The sequence below is a fragment of the Halictus rubicundus genome, chromosome 1 (assembly GCF_050948215.1).
Source record: "Halictus rubicundus isolate RS-2024b chromosome 1, iyHalRubi1_principal, whole genome shotgun sequence".
Lineage (NCBI taxonomy): Eukaryota > Metazoa > Arthropoda > Insecta > Hymenoptera > Halictidae > Halictus > Halictus rubicundus.
The window spans coordinates 5,644,428-5,662,567 of NC_135149.1; the positions used below are offsets into that span (position 1 = coordinate 5,644,428).

Below are 18,140 nucleotides of genomic sequence, written 5' to 3' on the forward strand. Positions count from 1 at the left end.
CATACATAAAAAACAATTAACTAACAGTGGAATCCAGATCTAGCTTTTGTCGGTACTATTCGTCTTGCTTACCTTGGGATCGTTGAGATCTCGTTTCACCGACACCGTTTTCATCGACACGATTTGACCGACATTAATTTTCGTCGACACTATGGTTTCATCAACATGGTCAAATTGTCGACAAATGTCTTCATCGAAATGATTTGACCAACGCTATGTTTTCATCGACACGGTCAAATCGTCGACGTATATTTTCATCGACAGTCCGTGTTTGGCGATAAAGAGTTCATTCGTTTCCACTGACATCAAATTTGTATTTGCTAATGCAGATTAATCGTTATTATCATTGTTATGTTCCTGACGCATTTTGTATGCTTGTATAATAAAGTATAAAGTATTTGCTTGTATAATAAATAATGAAGAGAATTACAAAGCGTTTTATTTATGTCAAAGTTTTTATTGCTACTTTATTAATCAGAATTGGTTCAAATAAACAAACTTTATTAATAGTTCCACACTTATGAACAAAATCATAATATTTCATGTAATTTCAATCATAATTGTGTAAATACATATAAAAAATTTGGATAAGCAGAACGAATACTACGAATATACATATATAGACTACAAAACATAACAAAATTGTACAATATTTACACAAAAATAATGTAATGAAATTAAAGCGATATATTTTGTGCTAAAGCCTTTAGAGATCCATATCACTATACTGATACTCTACGGAACGCAGGTGGGCGGCGCAATTACAAATGGACTGTCGCGATAGTATCCGAAACGACGCGGTCGCGAAGGTTTCCGACCGGTGACCTGCGGTTTTGCGGGGTCGCGAGAGCGTGGAATCCACGCCGAACGCCTGGGGAACGGATTCGTTTCGCGGCGCCATCCGATACAAGGCGCGACGGGCGAAACCTACGATATTCTACGCGAGATACGCACGCGAGTACAACAGACGCGAGACGGTGTGATCGACTAATTCGCTACGACTGCGGCTTCTCCGAGGAAAGACTTCCGTATCTGATTCCGTCGACGGTCCGTCCGGCGTATATATTAAATAGGTAACAGAAGATTGTTCTTGAATTTTTTGGAAGTGGTCACTCGAAGGGTTGCTTGCAAACCCCACCCCTAAAAAATTAAATAATTTTTTCTACCCTTAATAATTTGATTACAATTGTGAAAAAAATATATGATATGAAGGAGGTAAGTTCGAATATTTTCGTTTTTGTTCCATCTGAATATCTTAATTAACAACCGAGAAAAAAAATGATACAGTTAAGGGTATTTATCCTCATATTATCCTTAAATGAAGGGTTAGCGACTTAAAATTTTGGGGGATTATCTTTCAACCAAAAACCATTGTTTTCCAATACCATTGTTTACAATACCGATAAAAATCGTACTGGGGCCGCTGGACCAGTCTTATCCTGCTAGGCCCTTTTCCGACAAATTGATTTCGTCGATACTCTTCGGTTCTATAGGCTTATTTTTCTCTTTGGCACATAATACCTGTTGTTTTAACGCTCCACCCGTAGAAAAGTATGGTAGAATGGATTTTTCAGTATTTGAAATTACAAATATATATATGTTATCGTCAATATGTTTAAATTTAAGTCAAGGGCTGATACCGAGGCGATCCTTAGGATTGAAAGGATTTATGGTAGGGTCTGAACCTACGTTACGTCTTGAATAGGGATGCATGAGACTAAACAGAACTGTCGTCGGGCGATAGCGGTTGGGCACTTTGGACCATCTGTTATCATGTTTATTATGTTTATGAGGGTGTGACGAGTAAATACTTGCCGGGACATGCAACTCAAGGTTGCATTGCCCCGAAGAATTGGGACTTTGTTCCAAGAGGATCTGGCCACGGAGTGGGGAAGGCAAGGGTGCCTTTTGGTGAGGGAACTGTGTCGGACAGCGCAGCACTTACCCCAGAACTTTCAAAGCGAACGAGTCTCAACCAAATTTCTAACATATACAGGGTGGTTGGTAACTGGTGGTACAAGCGGAAAGGGGGTGATTCTACGCGAAAAAAGAAGTGGAAAATATAGAATAAAATGTTTTCATCCGAAGCTTCGTTTTCGAGAAAATCGAGTTTGAAAATGCAGCAAGTACGCATGCTATTCGATAGGAATTGTCTGCTGCGTCTGATCATGACCTACCAATTCTACTTCCTGCGCATACTAAAGCACGCGAACCCGACGGATCTTTAACATCGATTTTCTCGAAAACAAAACCTCAAACGAAAAATTTTTATTCTATATTTTCGACTTCTTTTTTCGCGTAGAATCACCCCCTTCCCGCTTGTACCACCAGTTACCAACCAGCCTGTATATACAGGGTGAGGCGCCAGAAACAGGCCACCTGAATAACTCGGCTGCTATTGGTGTTAGGAAGTAATGCATCAGATGGAACTTTCTTGGTTTCGAGGGGGCATTAATCTGATGTTAGTAGCTTTTTTGTAGGTGGACGCGTAAAGGACATATGAAGGTCAACTTCATTTTTTTAAATGAATGTCCCATTTTTTATACCATAGATCGATAGAGTATCAAAATCTGAGTATAAAAGCGTTGACCTTCATATGTCCTAAACCTAATAGTTAACGAGATATTGTCCAAAGAAGAAAGAAAATTATTTCGATAATATCTCGTTAACTATTAGATTTAGGACATATGGAGGTCAATACAGTTTTACTCAGAATTCGATAGTCTATCGATTCATGATACAGAAAGTGTTGTATACCCGATAACCCTAGACTCTAGTTAAACACCAACGCATCATGATAATCATCCCATAGACACGTCAGCCAAAACCCTTGAATCATCATGACCAAACAGACCTTTAGACTTTGTCTCTTCCACGTCATCCTTTCCACAACAAGCCTTTTCTACTCCCTTCCACATTTTCCTCTCAAAAACTACATATATATAGCAGCCCGTCGAAACAGAGTCAGAGCTTCTTCTTGCATATTGTTCAACCTGGAGCCTCACGCGAAATTTAGGGATATCAACTGAATTTCATTAATTCGTAAGGTGGTCGAGAGATGCTCTAGGAATTCCTTCCTTAGTGGGAGAATCGGTAGAATAGACGGTATTTGTTGAAGAAAGTTGAGATTTGTATTAAATAGCTCGATTGAGCAGTCTAAATATATTCTCAATGAAAAACGATGCAAAGAACGCACGGGAGATTTTCGCCTTCGCGATAACAAAGCGGTACACGCACGCGGTGGTTACGCAGTCTCAAATAACGAACCGCAAGTGTTACCAAAATCTCTAGCGGAATCGAGAGTGACGGAGAGACGAGACAGAATGCACGGAATCGAAAATGACCGAAAGCTAAGTTATGCGCCTCGCTTGGCCTAACGCGTGCGGTTCGATCTACGTCTAATACACGACTCGTCTTCGCGGTAACGCGCGAGCACACGCGTCGCCGGCGAAATGACGTCACACGTCACCGGTACGGCTACCGAATTTGTCCGTTTCGTCGAATTCAAAACGTCTCCAACGGCAGAACGTACACGGAGCACACCAAAACAAACAGTTGTCAGTTCCCCAAGGATTCCGTGTCAAACCCGTTACGTCCGTGCCCTACACTACATACACAGTGTGTCTAACACATATTTCAGTGCAGAAGGTTACATCGCTGTACCTTGAACTCGCCACCGTGTATACACTTAAATAAAACTCTTCTCGATTTTATTATAAACTGTTGTACTCGATTTCCAAACCCGGAATCCAACAAAAGTAGGTCTTTCCATTAGAAAAAATCAAGGTGATCTTGAAATCTCCTCTATACTGCTGCTGTATTTGCAGTGAAGGAATAGGGTTATGTAAGGCGGGTGCCTTAGAATAAGTATTCACAAATCAGGTTTACGTGACTGAGTCGTTTATTTCTTAATGTGAAGTCGCGATAGCGTCCGGTATAGTTAGCCTAGCGCTATTATGAATCTAATTGCTGTGACTCGGCGCGACAGAACTTTTACTGCGATTTAACAGCGACCGGACGAGACTATGACTCGTGTTGTAACTAGACTGTAGTTATGACTCGGCTGTGACTAGACCGCTCGACTAGACTCTTCGCGTCGGTAGTTTGCTGCCTTATATTCTCAAAAATGCTTCTCGACTGATTGGTGGAAGTCCTTTCGAGGAACTTCCACCAATCCGTGCATTTTGCATAACACGCCCAAGTTCCACGCCCCTCGTGCGTGAGAAGGGTGAGCGCTACGTTTCGTTAAAAATCTAATTTTGGTGATGCAGCGGGGTATCTTCCGGGCCCAGTGCCGTACTGCTAACTGCGGTACGTGGCTGCTGGCTTACGTCAACGGGCCCAGCTTTCCCGGGTGATAGAAACCAGGCACGCGTCGCTGGGACACTCTAAAGGCTCGTACAGACCTGAACATTTCGACGAACATTGCGCCGAACAGCGACCGAAACGCAAAATCGCGCCGTTCGGATCGCCGAAATGAATGTCGATTTTGAGTTTCGTTCGCTGTTCGGCGCAATGTTCGTCGCAATGCTCGTCAAAATGTTCAGGTCTGTACGAGCCTTAAGCTGGAGATCCTTCGACTACCCAAAATTTATGGCGTCCACTTGCGCTATTGAGTTCGTCGCTAGGAACTACAAGGACACATCTGTCCGCTAAGTGGCCAAAAACGTTAAAGACGTTTTCTCACAAATAGCGTCTTATGCTGTGCAAACCATAAATCTCTCTTGGTGCTGGTGCGCTGAAGACTTCTCTTCCGGCGCCCAGCTAGCCGCTACAGCAGTACCGCAACATTGGCAACTGTTTCCTCCAACACCACTTTCCTCACAAACCCAATAATATAACTTATCCCTATATTGATTCTTTTTAAATATAAAACCATCAATTACAATTTTTTGTTATCCACGAATAGACGAAATAACTTCCGTCAGTCCTTCAAAATTAATCTGGGCTGTCGAACTCATTGCATTTGTTTTACGAACACTTTAACACTTTTGTTGTGTTACACAACAATTACGTACAAAAGCAGGAAACGTACTGACACATAGCAGCATCACAAATTGGGGTGAATAATAACAACAATTTCTAATGTAGCTATGAGTTCGTGCAAATTTGTTCGTGGAAACGAATGAACTCAAACCTGTCGCTAAACATGGACTGTCGATGAAACCATTTGTCGACAATTTGTCCGTGTCGATGAAAACATAGTTTCGATCAAATCATGTCGATGAAAACATTTGTCGACAATTTGACCATGTCAATAAAAACATAGTGTCAACGAAAGTTAATGTCGGTCAAATCGTATCGATGACAACAGTGTCGGTGAAATGAGTTGTCGACGATCCCAGGGTAACTCATTGTACTAGCCTACATACTCTTCCATATAAAAAGTATAGTGATAAATCTTTCAATGTTGCCAATAAGAACAAGTACAATACTTTTGTAAGTAAAATCTATTTATCTAAAAATTTTAGAATCCGGTTGAATTAGTTACTTTTTAGTCTTTGGTGTTAAAAACAGGATGAACGATTTTTTACAGTCAAATTCGATATCATCTATTGACCAACCAAATAAAATCAATTTTTCAGGAGTTTGCAGAACATTGACTGAACATTGACTTGAACATTTGATTGCTAGCTGCTGAATAGCGGGGACAATGGCGAGTTACTTGGAACTTTTCTACGGTGTTGCTTTACTACTTATCGCTTTCTATTATTACCGTGTGTACAAATTTCGTTTCTGGAGAAAACGTGGCGTAGCTGGACCAAAACCTCACCCGATTTTCGGCAATCTCTTGGATCTAACCCTTGCAAGAGTAACTAGAGCAGACGTAGTAGAGAACATTCGTAAGAAATACAAACATGAACCTGTGGTTGGATTATTCGAAGGACTGTCACCTATTCTTGTTCTACATGATCCAGATATTATAAAGAACGTCCTAATCAGGGACTTCTCCTCCTTTGAAGAACGTTCAGATAGGGTTCACGAACGGGTATGTATAACACCAGACAAGTGTAAATGAAATTTTATTCAATTACATTCAATAGTATTCAATGTAATTAATTTTAGATATGAGATTGAAATATACTCGCAATGATGTATTTGATCTTTTTTTACTGAGCCCTAACATTTTATTCAGTTATTCATTTCCCCTTCAAATACATGAAAATGTATCAAATAATCTTGCATTGCTAAAAATATAACTTATAATAAATACACTGTATAGATACATGAATCTACTTGTACCAGAAGCTCCGCCATGAATAGCACTATCAAACGAATTCTAACGTTTTTTGTGTTATGGTAAACAAAAAGTGATTCCGAAACTGTTGATTCTAATTCTAAAAATACTGAACGCGAATTAGAAAATTTTTTCAGCATCGTCAATTTTTAAGAAATTTGAATGATTGATTTAAATTATCATTTGGTAATGCTAATAAAAGAGAGTAACTACATTTACTGTTGAATGAAATAGTATCGAATAAGACAATCCAGTAATTCAATTCTTACTTGAGTTTTCTTACTGGAACATAGCAAACGATTTAACACAAAATATTTAGAATAGAATCATTGAGTGATGCTACTTTTACGGCGATTTAACTAAACAATATTTACCTGACAAAATGATTTCCTAAAATGTTTACAGACTGAACCCATGTCCCTGAATTTATTTCAATTAGACGCAACTAGATGGCGACAGCTAAGACCGAAAATAAGTCCGGTTTTTACATCAGGAAAACTGAGAAACATGTTCGGACTTGCAGTGGAATGTTCAAAAAACTTAGAAGCAAATTTAAATAAATTAGTTGCAACAGAAGAACCAATCGAAGTTAAACAAATGTTCTCACGCTTTACAATGGACGTGATTGGTAGTTGCGCCTTCGGAATTGATATGAGCGGTGATGGCGAAAAGGAATCGGAGTTTCGTCGAATGGGCAACCGTATTTTCGATTCATCCATTGAAACCACTTTACGATTAAAAACAAGACAGTTCTGGCCGGAATTGTACGATTTACTTGGATATGTAGTGCCTGAAAAGACGTTAGCTACTTTCTTCACGAAAACTGTCATGGACATGATTAAGTATAGGAAGGAGCACAGCATCTATAGACCTGATTTCCTTAACGCGCTCATAGAATTTAGAAACCATCCAGAATGGTTCAAAGGCATAGGTAAGTTACTTATTGTCCATAAAACTATGTTTACAAGACTAATCTACGATATACAGTAATGCACGGTTAAATGGTACAATCAAATGGCTCAAATTAAACTGCCTATGAATCATTCGATAGACCGGGAGGGTAGTTATGGAGCAAATTATGGGAATATTTTGGTCAGCTTATCCAAAATGGAGCCCCTCCGCCTCGATGGCGGTCGGCAGCCAGGACCCGCGCGATTTAGGAAACCACTTTTCATGGCGACTTTATGCGATTACGGCTAACGTAACAGTGACAAGATAATTTTGGCAGCTCGGTAACCCTAAAGCGAAAAAACGAAAAATGTGCGATAATGAAATAAAGGTGCGATACTGTCGCTTCCCACGGCCGGACCTTATGGGATTGCGGTTTTCCTAAAGGTCGGATTTCCTAAGCGCGTCTGGACCCAGCGTTTTGAGATTCTGAGGCCTTTTATACTCCATTCGTCAAACTTTGTCAGACGCGATCGCATGCTATTGCAAATTACTGTTGTTACTACTTAAAGAAGAAGAAGAAGATGACGAGATTCTTTTAAGAATTTTTATGAAAAAACGACGAACACAAATAGAAAATATATGTGAAAATCAAAATGAAGAAGGTCACTACAACAAATTACTAGGGAACTATATACCGAGTGATGGAAGAATAGCTAGAGAATTTTTTTAGAATGAATACTCTAAAATAGTCTTTGGAAGTTATAAACATGTACGCTTCTGGAAGTTACCCCAGACCCTGGGGTCTGGCTTTTAACTCAATGACGATAATTAGCGTGTCATTAACCTTTAGATACCATACAGGACACAGGTAGGTTCGCTAAGTGCGCGACCACCCCTGGACTCAGAGCATCTTGAAGCCGCTTTCTTCGCATTAGTTTTCGAATCGTGTGTACTAAATTCCTCGAAAATAATGGATTTTTTCGCCGGATAATAGATTTCACAACTTAATAAAAAAATTTATTTTTGTATTGCCTAATAGTGAACCAAAGTTCGATTTTAAAAAAAATTTTTTTACGGAGATACACCTATGCATGGTAAACAAACTTTTCTTCTCTCCTGGGAATTCATCAGTTCTCAGTGCGATTGTCATGTAGTTCTTTCGCCTACAATTGAATAATTAGGGTTCGACAAGTCGCGTGGGTAATAACCCAGTCTAGTCTACTAATAGACTGCGAATGTTTATGCAATATTATTTTTTTATGAAATATGTTTTGTCATTAGGAGATTCTAAAAATATAATTTTTATTTTGCATATTGCGTATGTTTTGCATATTTTATGTTAACGATATATGTACAATGCATATTCCGTGCATATGTAATAATATAAATAAAAACATACGATTATACACAGCGATTATAGACAGTTAATTAAAGAAAAGTCGCATTTAAAGACATCATTCTATTTTAATTTTAATTTCTGCCGTCGCGTAATGAGATTAAAAATACAATACTGACAACATTGAAATGACGTAAAAAAAAAACGTTCAACACAAAATCTGTTGACATTATCGTATTTTCCCCTTTGAACAGTTTCATTTCACTTTTGAAACTTTCATTTACCATCATACTACAAAGAAAATCAAGTGTTCTGTTTTTCGTGACTCACCCTGTATATAGAAGTTATATTGTATTGAAGTTTAGAAGTGGCACCTATGAAATTAATTTAGCAATACGATCTTGTCATCAGCACTATCCTCAATTCTTTTCATATTTTTTCTGTGATGCGCCGTAGTTAAAAATGATAAAAACCAATTGTTTCAACGTTTTTCAAAGATTTACTTATTCTTTTTTTGACACTTTAGGTAAATTATACACTGATAAGCATTTGAACTTTCAGAGAAGCACTTTGAAAATTACTGACAAAAACAGTATACTAATATATTTCGTGCCACAGTTTTATGAAAAATTCGTAAAATATTGAATAATTATTTTCAGAGTTAACGGACACACTGCTTACTGCTCAAGCTTTCACTTTCTTCGCGGCCGGATCTGATACATCTTCGACTGCTATGAGCTGGGCTCTTTGTGAGCTAGCTCAGAATCACGATGTGCAAGATAAACTGCATGAAGAAATGAAGGCATATCATGCTAAGTACGGCGATACCTTCACGGTTGAGTCTCTGAAAGAGTTGAAATACTTGGATAAAGTATTCAAAGGTGAACACATAAGCATATTACATATTATTATATATATATATATACATATACAGTATGTCCGTTTAAAGTATCCTCATGTGATTATTTCTGTAAATAGCAAAAATACGAAAAAATGTTTCCGGTGATAGTTGTTTGATATTATGGGGTAAATATCACCACAACATCTCAACTACATTGAGACGAGTTAAATACACTACTTACAAGTGAGCCGTTGTTGAATGGTTAACTGTCAAAGTTAACGTGCCACCGACTTAAGCATTACGCGATGTACATCACAAAGAGGTTACTCCAATATCCTTGGCGCTTTTTTCAATCGAAACCAACTTGCTGCTTTTCATTTTATTTTAATATTGAGTTGTAGTAACGAAATCGTTCGGGAAAAATGTCATAAAAGTAACAGAGTCCAATTGAGCAACCTCCACGAGGTGTACATCGGATAATGTTAATGCCAACAGTATGTAAACAATTCGTCCCAAAGTAGACTAACATATAAGCAATAAAAAGTATAAGTAAAAGTATAAGTATCCTTTTAATAAGGAGGATGTTAAAAAATGGTGAAATGGGTACCTCAGACGCCTAAAACATTAAAAAAAAATTTATTCTTCAGGTTCTAAGATATTATAAACCCACCGTTATTCTTTGGCAAATAAAACCTACTGTGGATACAAGATTTATTTAAACACTGCATTTCCGATTCTCGAAACATTGTCGATATTCCAATTGTAATCATTTCGTACAAACAAATAGTACAACCATGCCTGACTTATTTTAAAGCGTCAAGCCTCTACTTACGGAAAGCAGTGTTTATTTACATCTATGATATTTTTGCATGATGTAGCAGATGGGAAACTAGGGACTAAAAAAAAATGTTCCGAAAAAATGCTGCGAATTCAAACGTCTCCGAAAACCTTCAAAAGAATTCGCGTAAATGAAACTGCCATACATTTGAAGATTGAAACCTCTTTACAACGATTCCTTAAAAATTGATGTACGATTTGTTTTCACTGTTTTATTGAATAAAAATGAAGAACGAGTTCGGGTCGTGTAAAGCCCTCATGGTGTAACTTATAGGTATGTACGTTTATAAGTTTGCGACACATGTCTCACTCAAAGCTCGATAAAACGAATTAAAAAATCGTGCACCAATTTTGAAGGTGTCGTAAAGAGTTGAAAATCTATGGTAGTTTCAGTCACGTTAAAAGGTTTTCCAAAATTTTCATAAATATTTCAATGTATAGCAATATCGAGAAAAAAAGCGCGTCTTCAGTTTCTTGGCTCGCTACATCAAGCAAAAATTCTTAGAAAATATGAAGGAAGTATTATGAAACTAGAGGCTTCTAGCTTTAAAGCGAGTCCAAATATTGTCTTACGATCGTAATATGCTTTCGTACATTAGTATAGTTTTTATGAAATTAAGGATATTATAATCACAACTTACTCTTTTAAATACAAATGTATACTGTTTCGGTACTTTAATAGAACAATAATATGGGTAAAATATTTATTTACATAAGGACGGTATTCCTTTTGAAATCATAATATGCTCCACACTCTTAAACGGGAGTGTACACGTACACACATAATAAATTATTAATGCAAAGTAAGTTGTTACAATATCACTAAATTTCGTTGCCAAGCATCTCATACAGTTTTCAACTTTTTTAAACGAATTTATATGCTCTTTCATTTATATCTAACAAGGAAAGAACAATGAATATTAAGAATATTATCGGTACAGGTGCTGAAAATACATTTAAACGATAAATATCGCATACATGCTATTCAATAGAATGTAATTATTAGTTCTAGTGATATTATTATATAAAACTAGTTTTACTTAACTCATTTTTAGCTTTAGATCTTACTATAGAAATGAAATTTTTTTATTTTTGTAGAAACATTAAGGAAATTCCCTGCTGGGGTAACAATTGAGCGAAAAACAACGTCTGAATACACTTTTGATACTTTGAAATTTACAATACCAAAACTGATCAATATATGGATTCCAGTTTTTGCAATACATCGAGATCCTGAAATTTACCCAGATCCTGAAAAATTCGATCCTGAAAGGTTTAACAAAGAAGAAGTACTAGCTCGACATCCTATGCACTACATACCTTTTGGCGACGGACCAAGAAATTGCGTTGGTATGTACCGGCATATTGCAACCATATTTCTGAAAACCTGTTCCTTTTTTTTCTTCACTGTTAAAAAGAAAGTTTAATTCAGTCATACCACTCCTGTTTAGTTACTTAAAACCGTGCTAGGTAGTTCTTGTTTTAAAGGGTGAGATGTTTTGAGCGGTAGAATGATTAGTAGAACTTGTTGATAACAATAACTTTGAATTTAATGATAACAACTGTACAAAGATGTGGTGTAAATGCGGACTAGCTGAGGACTGACTGAAGACTAACTGCTCGCACGCAGAGATGGGTTTGCAGCGGCTAGCGGGGCGCCGGAAGAGAAATCTTCAGCGCACCAGTGTTACGTGCTATGGCTTCCCTTTGGGAGAGCCTGTAACGAGGACCGAGAAAAGGCGAGCGGCAACCTCTTCTCGTAGGCGGATCGCTCGTGAAAAACGTGGCAACGAAAGGAGATTAACAGAGGTTTCGGGAAAACAGTTTATTAAAAAAAAGAGAGAAAGACAACGTTTTGATAAATTAACGGGAAATTATAATATAATATAAAATAATAGATAGGAAAGTAAAATATAAAATATAAAATATAAAATATAAAATATAAAATATAAAATATAAAATATAAAATATAAAATATAAAATATAAAATATAAAATATAAAATATAAAATATAAAATATAAAATATAAAATATAAAATATAAAATATAAAATATAAAATATAAAATATAAAATATAAAATATAAAATATAAAATATAAAATATAAAATATAAAATATAAAATATAAAATATAAAATATAAAATATAAAATATAAAATATAAAATATAAAATATAAAATATAAAATATAAAATATAAAATATAAAATATAAAATATAAAATATAAAATATAAAATATAAAATATAAAATATAAAATATAAAATATAAAATATAAAATATAAAATATAAAATATAAAATATAAAATATAAAATATAAAATATAAAATATAAAATATAAAATATAAAATATAAAATATAAAATATAAAATATAAAATATAAAATATAAAATATAAAATATAAAATATAAAATATAAAATATAAAATATAAAATATAAAATATAAAATATAAAATATAAAATATAAAATATAAAATATAAAATATAAAATATAAAATATAAAATATAAAATATAAAATATAAAATATAAAATATAAAATATAAAATATAAAATATAAAATATAAAATATAAAATATAAAATATAAAATATAAAATATAAAATATAAAATATAAAATATAAAATATAAAATATAAAATATAAAATATAAAATATAAAATATAAAATATAAAATATAAAATATAAAATATAAAATATAAAATATAAAATATAAAATATAAAATAAAATATGAAATATAAAATATAAGTGTCGGGCTCTAACGTTTTTCGAAAATGCGGGAGCACTCTGCGAAGGGAGTGAGATCGGGAGTCTCCTGGTGGGTGGCTTTGGGGGGGGGGGGGGCTTGGCGTTGAAGTGTAGTCCGGCTTCTTGTCGGCAGCCTCCTGGCTTCTGGTGATGTAGGAATACAGTCCCTCCCTCCTCGTCTGTTCTTTTGAGTGGGACTGATTGCAGGGGACAGTGGGGCAGCAGTGTCTCAGACCTCAACGTGCTAGTGACACGCACCGGATCCGTCTGAGTCAACTGGGGAGTAATCACCTTAAGCGAGCTTGTGGGTTCTCCAAAAATTCGGTCTTCGCCGGGGGTATATATGTGGGAGGTCTAATATCTTTAACAGCGAGAAAGTGACTGGGGGTCCGTGGTCATCTGGTGGCGGGTGGCGTGACTAACAGTGGGGTGACGGCGCAAGGGTCGGAGAAGTGTGCGTGGAGGGGGTTGACCGCGTTCGGCGTGAGGCAGGAGCGTTGAAGTGTTGTTTCCAGGCGTTTCCTGGAAATCGTCGCGTTTCCCGCGCGGGAACGTGACACCAGCACCAAGAAAGATTTATGGTTTGCACAGCATAAGACGCTATTTGTGAGAAAACGTCTTTAACGTTTTTGGCCACTTAGCGGACAGATGTGTCCTTGTAGTTCCTAGCGACGAACTCAATAGCGCAAGTGGACGCCATAAATTTTGGGTAGTCTAAGGGTCTCCAGCCTAGAGTGTCCCAGCGACGCGTGCCTGGTTTCTATCACCCGGGAAAGCTGGGCCCGTTGACGTAAGCCAGCAGTCACGTACCGCACTTAGCACGGGGCCCGGAAGACACCCCGCTGCATCACCAAAATTAGATTTTTAACAGCACGACACGCTCACCCTTCTCACGCACGAGAGGCGTGGAACGTGGGCGTGTTATGCAAAATGCACGGATTGGTGGAAGTTCCTCGCAAGGACTTCCACCAATCAGCCGACAAGCATTTTCGAGAATATAAGGCAGAGACTACCGACGAGGAGGGAGTCACGAAGAAGTCACAGCCGATTCTGCGCCGAGTCACTTAGAGTCGGGTTGCAGTCCGGTCGCTGTAAAAAACCGCAGCCCAAGTTCAATCGCGAGTCAAGTGAATCGTGAGTTTAGTTGAACCACCTCGGACGCTCTCGCGACATCATTCTATTTGTAAATAAACGACTCAGTCACGTACGCCTGATTTTGAGCATTTATTCTAAGGCACCCGCCTTACATAATCCTGTTCCTTCATTGGTGACCCCGACGTGATCAGGGTGACTGAGTCGCATCACGCGCATTTTTTTTCTCTCGAAGTGCGTGTAGTGCAGTGATATTGAAATGGAGACAACGACGCTAGAAGTCAGCAAGGTCGCCATCAGGATCCCACCTTTCTGGCCTGAGCAACCCGAACTGTGGTTCCGCCAAATCGAGGCACAGTTCGCCCTAAACGGGATTACAGCTGACACGACAAAATTTTATTACATACTGTCTCAGCTCGAGCCCAAATACGCGGTGGAAGTGCAGCATATTTTTATAAACCCACCGGAGGCCAACAAATATGGGACATTAAGGTCCGAACTTCTGAAGAGGCTGTCGGCGACCCAAGGAAAAAGGATCCGGCAGCTGCTGGAGCAGGAGGAAATAGGCGACCGAACCCCGTCGCAATTCTTACGCCATATGCGGAACCTCGCAGGTACCACAGTCAGCGACGAGTTCCTGCGGACCCTGTGGTCAGGTAGACTACCCAACGTGACCAGAGCCATCGTCTCGGCTCAGTCAGACCTGCCATTAAGCAAGCTAGCCGAGATAGCCGACCAGATCCACGCGGAGGTGCAGCCAGCCCAGGTAGCCAGCACGTCGGCCCCAACGCAGTCCGACCGCCTGGCAGAGCTCCTGATCGACCGATTGGAGAAACTGGAGCTTCGAATCGCCGAAACATCCCGACCTTGCAGTCACAAGGGAAGCAGGACGCCCAGACGGAGTCGGTCTTCGTCCAGGTCATCGCGTAAGACGGAGAACGTCTGCTGGTACCACCAGAGGTTTGGGAAGGAGTCCACCAAATGCCACAAACCGTGTTCGTATGCGGGAAACGAGTCCCTCCGACACTGACCGCGGCAGCCAGTGACGGAACATCCACCTGCCGCCTCTTCGTCACGGACAAAGTGACGAAGACCGAATACCTCGTCGACACTGGCTCGGACCTTTGTGTGTATCCACGCACACTCGTCAAAGGCCGAGCCAGCAAGACGTCATACGAGATGGTTGCGGCAAACGGATCGACGATCGATAGCACGCACTTTATTAAACCAGAACAACTTTTTTGTGACTGGACCAAACGACAGTCTAGAACAGGCATGGGCAACTGGTGACTCGCGAGCCACGCGCGAGTCTTCTCCCCACTCTTGAGATACTCCACCTTGCTCCTATGGAGTGTGGGAAAAGGGTCGGGAGATTAGGAACCTGTACATGAGGTTGTCTTCAGGAGAAAGCACGGTAGGGTAACATGCAGTAGCCAGTGACGGGGGAACCTGCACACTGGTAGTGAGGGTCATGAAGCGACTGCGGGGAAGAAGTTGCCCGGGCCTGATCTAAAACAAGATTGGACACGGCTAGACAACCTTTCTTTTGTGCAGCGTACACCTTCGCCGCGCCCTCGGGATTTCGTTCGTTATCCCACGATACATACCCAGAATGAACAGATTAAGACTGCTGTCACAGTAGCTCCGATATCGGATGATACGGCCGACGCGACGTCCGACGTCGCACGATCGTTTCGTCTCTTCTGGTGTGATCGCGGCCTAACACTTGTCTCCTCACTTTACCCTCTCCCCTTCAGTTTCATCTCTGTCGTACATGTGTCACAATGCAGAAGTTATGTCTGGCAGAAGGAGGGTAAGGTAACTTTTCCCCCACAATTCGAGTCAACTCCCGTGATCTGGCGACTCTATACGTATCTCCGTAGCTGACCGTACGCGCGAGTGAGGCTACCTATCCGCGAAGTGCGCGTCATAATCATGTAAGTTCTTACAATGTACTCTGCTTACCTCACAAGAATGCGGCTATAAGCCGTACGATTGGGTCATTCCACACATACTTTTGGATTTAGCCGAATTATTGGCTAAAGTGTGTGGCGCCAAAGCCTATCAATTGGGTGCGAGCGAGGACCCCGTTTGCCTCTGTGCTGTTTCGAGTGACTGCTTGTGAAGCAGGGACACTATGTGTAGTGTACGAAAACTGCGAGATGCGTACGCTTCCTTTTTTGTCCACGAAATGTAGAGCGATCTGCGCGTATAAATTCTTCTATTCCCGTTTCTAGTGGGTACAATAACTGATCGTTAGTTATCCTTATTAGATTTATAAATATAGTTATATTTATTAGAAATATCAGATGTTACTCGCGATATATCTATTCCTTTTTGATAAATTATTTATTTACAAAGTGCTCTTTGGAAGTAATGGTTCAAAATCTTTATAGATTTCAGAACAATCGTATAATCATAAGAGCTATAAACCTGCGACCACTAATAAAAAAACGTTATAAAACGGATGGATATTAAGCATAAGCAGAAGCAGAAGCATAAAACAAGCAAAGAAAAATTCAAAGAATTAATTGGAGAAAGTCAAGACTGAATTCAGTCGTAGCAATACGTAACGCGCTTTCTAGGGAATCATCACTTAATGAATTACGAACATTTGATTTAATTAATTTCATGGCCGAAAAACTAATTTCATACACATAAGTCAATGCAAACATTGAATACATTTCTAAACCAGAACTTCTTATTTGGAATATTTTTCTACAGTTAGGAATTTGAAAAGAGATGTTTCTGTGGCTCTTTCTTTAAAGAAAACAGGTCATCTGATTGCAAATCGCTCAATTCCAACTGAAGCTCTGTCGTTTGATCTTCAATCGGAACAGATAGTGAATTTGTATATAAGAAAATATCTTTTTCTAAATGTTGATAATCTACAACCTACTATTAAAATTCAAAATATCTAATTAGAATAAGTTTTGCCGAAATGGTGAAAAATTTACATCGAGAAATTCATCTTTACAATTCAGAAATTCAGAAATTTCCACATTCTGGGTCCGCAAATTTCGATTATAATGTATACCATTCCGCCATACTGTCGTTGATGTTGGAATCGTTAACCTGGAACGACTGAATAACTAACTTATAAATATAACTATATTATATAAATATATTAAGAAAACTAATGATGACTTTTCCATACTAGTAACGGATATATAAGAGTTTATTCGTGGTCAGATAACAAACCGTACGCGTCTATCATGCGTGCTCCGTGGATAGATAGCCTTCTCTCGCGCGGAATCGAATCTGTGATATAATATATCATAACAATAACACGTACAATTTTTCAACCGAATTCGTACTTTTGAGCCACATCGAAAATTTGTTGGCAAGGCCTGTACATTATTAGTTTCATCATCACCAAATTGTCTTTCAGAAAGCGAATAGCTATTATTTTAATGTTTCTTACAGGTTCCCGTTTCGCCGAATTGCAAGTCAAACTCGGACTGGTTAAAGTACTTCGAAATCACAAAGTGGACGTCTGTAAGCAAACTCCGATTCCGTATGAATATGATGCAGGCGCATTCACTTTGCAATCTAAGAACCCAATATACTTAAAGATAACAAAAATTTAATAATGTCGTGTTTACATGTAATATAAGTCCAGAATTTATGAATATTGAGACTTAATAGTGCAGGGTAATAATAAGTAAAACAGATGAATGAACAACAATGTTTTAGAAATGCTAAAAAAGAAACACTAATATAATGAAAAAATTTAATTTTTTGCATCAAATTTTTGTAATCTTTTCGACGGTAACAAATGTGTCGTTCTAATTGTAACTTGTTTAGTTCTCAATACAATAGCGTGGAAATAATATTAAGTGTATGGGAACGTTGTTGGGACATGATATTTTGCAATGAAGATTTATTGTATAACAGCGGATAATAAAATACAGAGTTCTTGAAAAAGGTATCACACGTTTCAAGCACGAGTGTACAGCAGCAAGAAGAAGGCACATCATAGTTCGGTGTACGAAACACAGGGAGCGCTGCGCGCCTATTAAGGCCTATTTCCAACAAACGTAATAAAAGAAACAAAACTACCCTATTGCAATGCATGTGTAGCGTGGCCAGTTGACCACGCGAACATAGCTAGATATATATATAGCATCGATTAATGGCGCGGAGAGGGAAATTTAAATATAA

General features: G+C 38.2%; 1 protein-coding gene across 1 annotated transcript; it reads left to right on the forward strand.

Moving 5' to 3' along the window:
* Nucleotides 1–5,301: 5,301 nt before the first annotated feature.
* On the forward strand, nucleotides 5,302–17,713 carry LOC143353269 (putative cytochrome P450 6a14). The gene is made up of 5 exons (XM_076786458.1): nucleotides 5,302–5,989; nucleotides 6,644–7,169; nucleotides 9,125–9,346; nucleotides 11,242–11,493; nucleotides 17,403–17,713. The coding sequence occupies exons 1-5, from the start codon at nucleotides 5,654–5,656 to the stop codon at nucleotides 17,564–17,566; spliced, it is 1,500 nt and encodes a 499-aa protein (XP_076642573.1). The 5' UTR covers nucleotides 5,302–5,653; the 3' UTR covers nucleotides 17,567–17,713.
* Nucleotides 17,714–18,140: the final 427 nt, after the last annotated feature.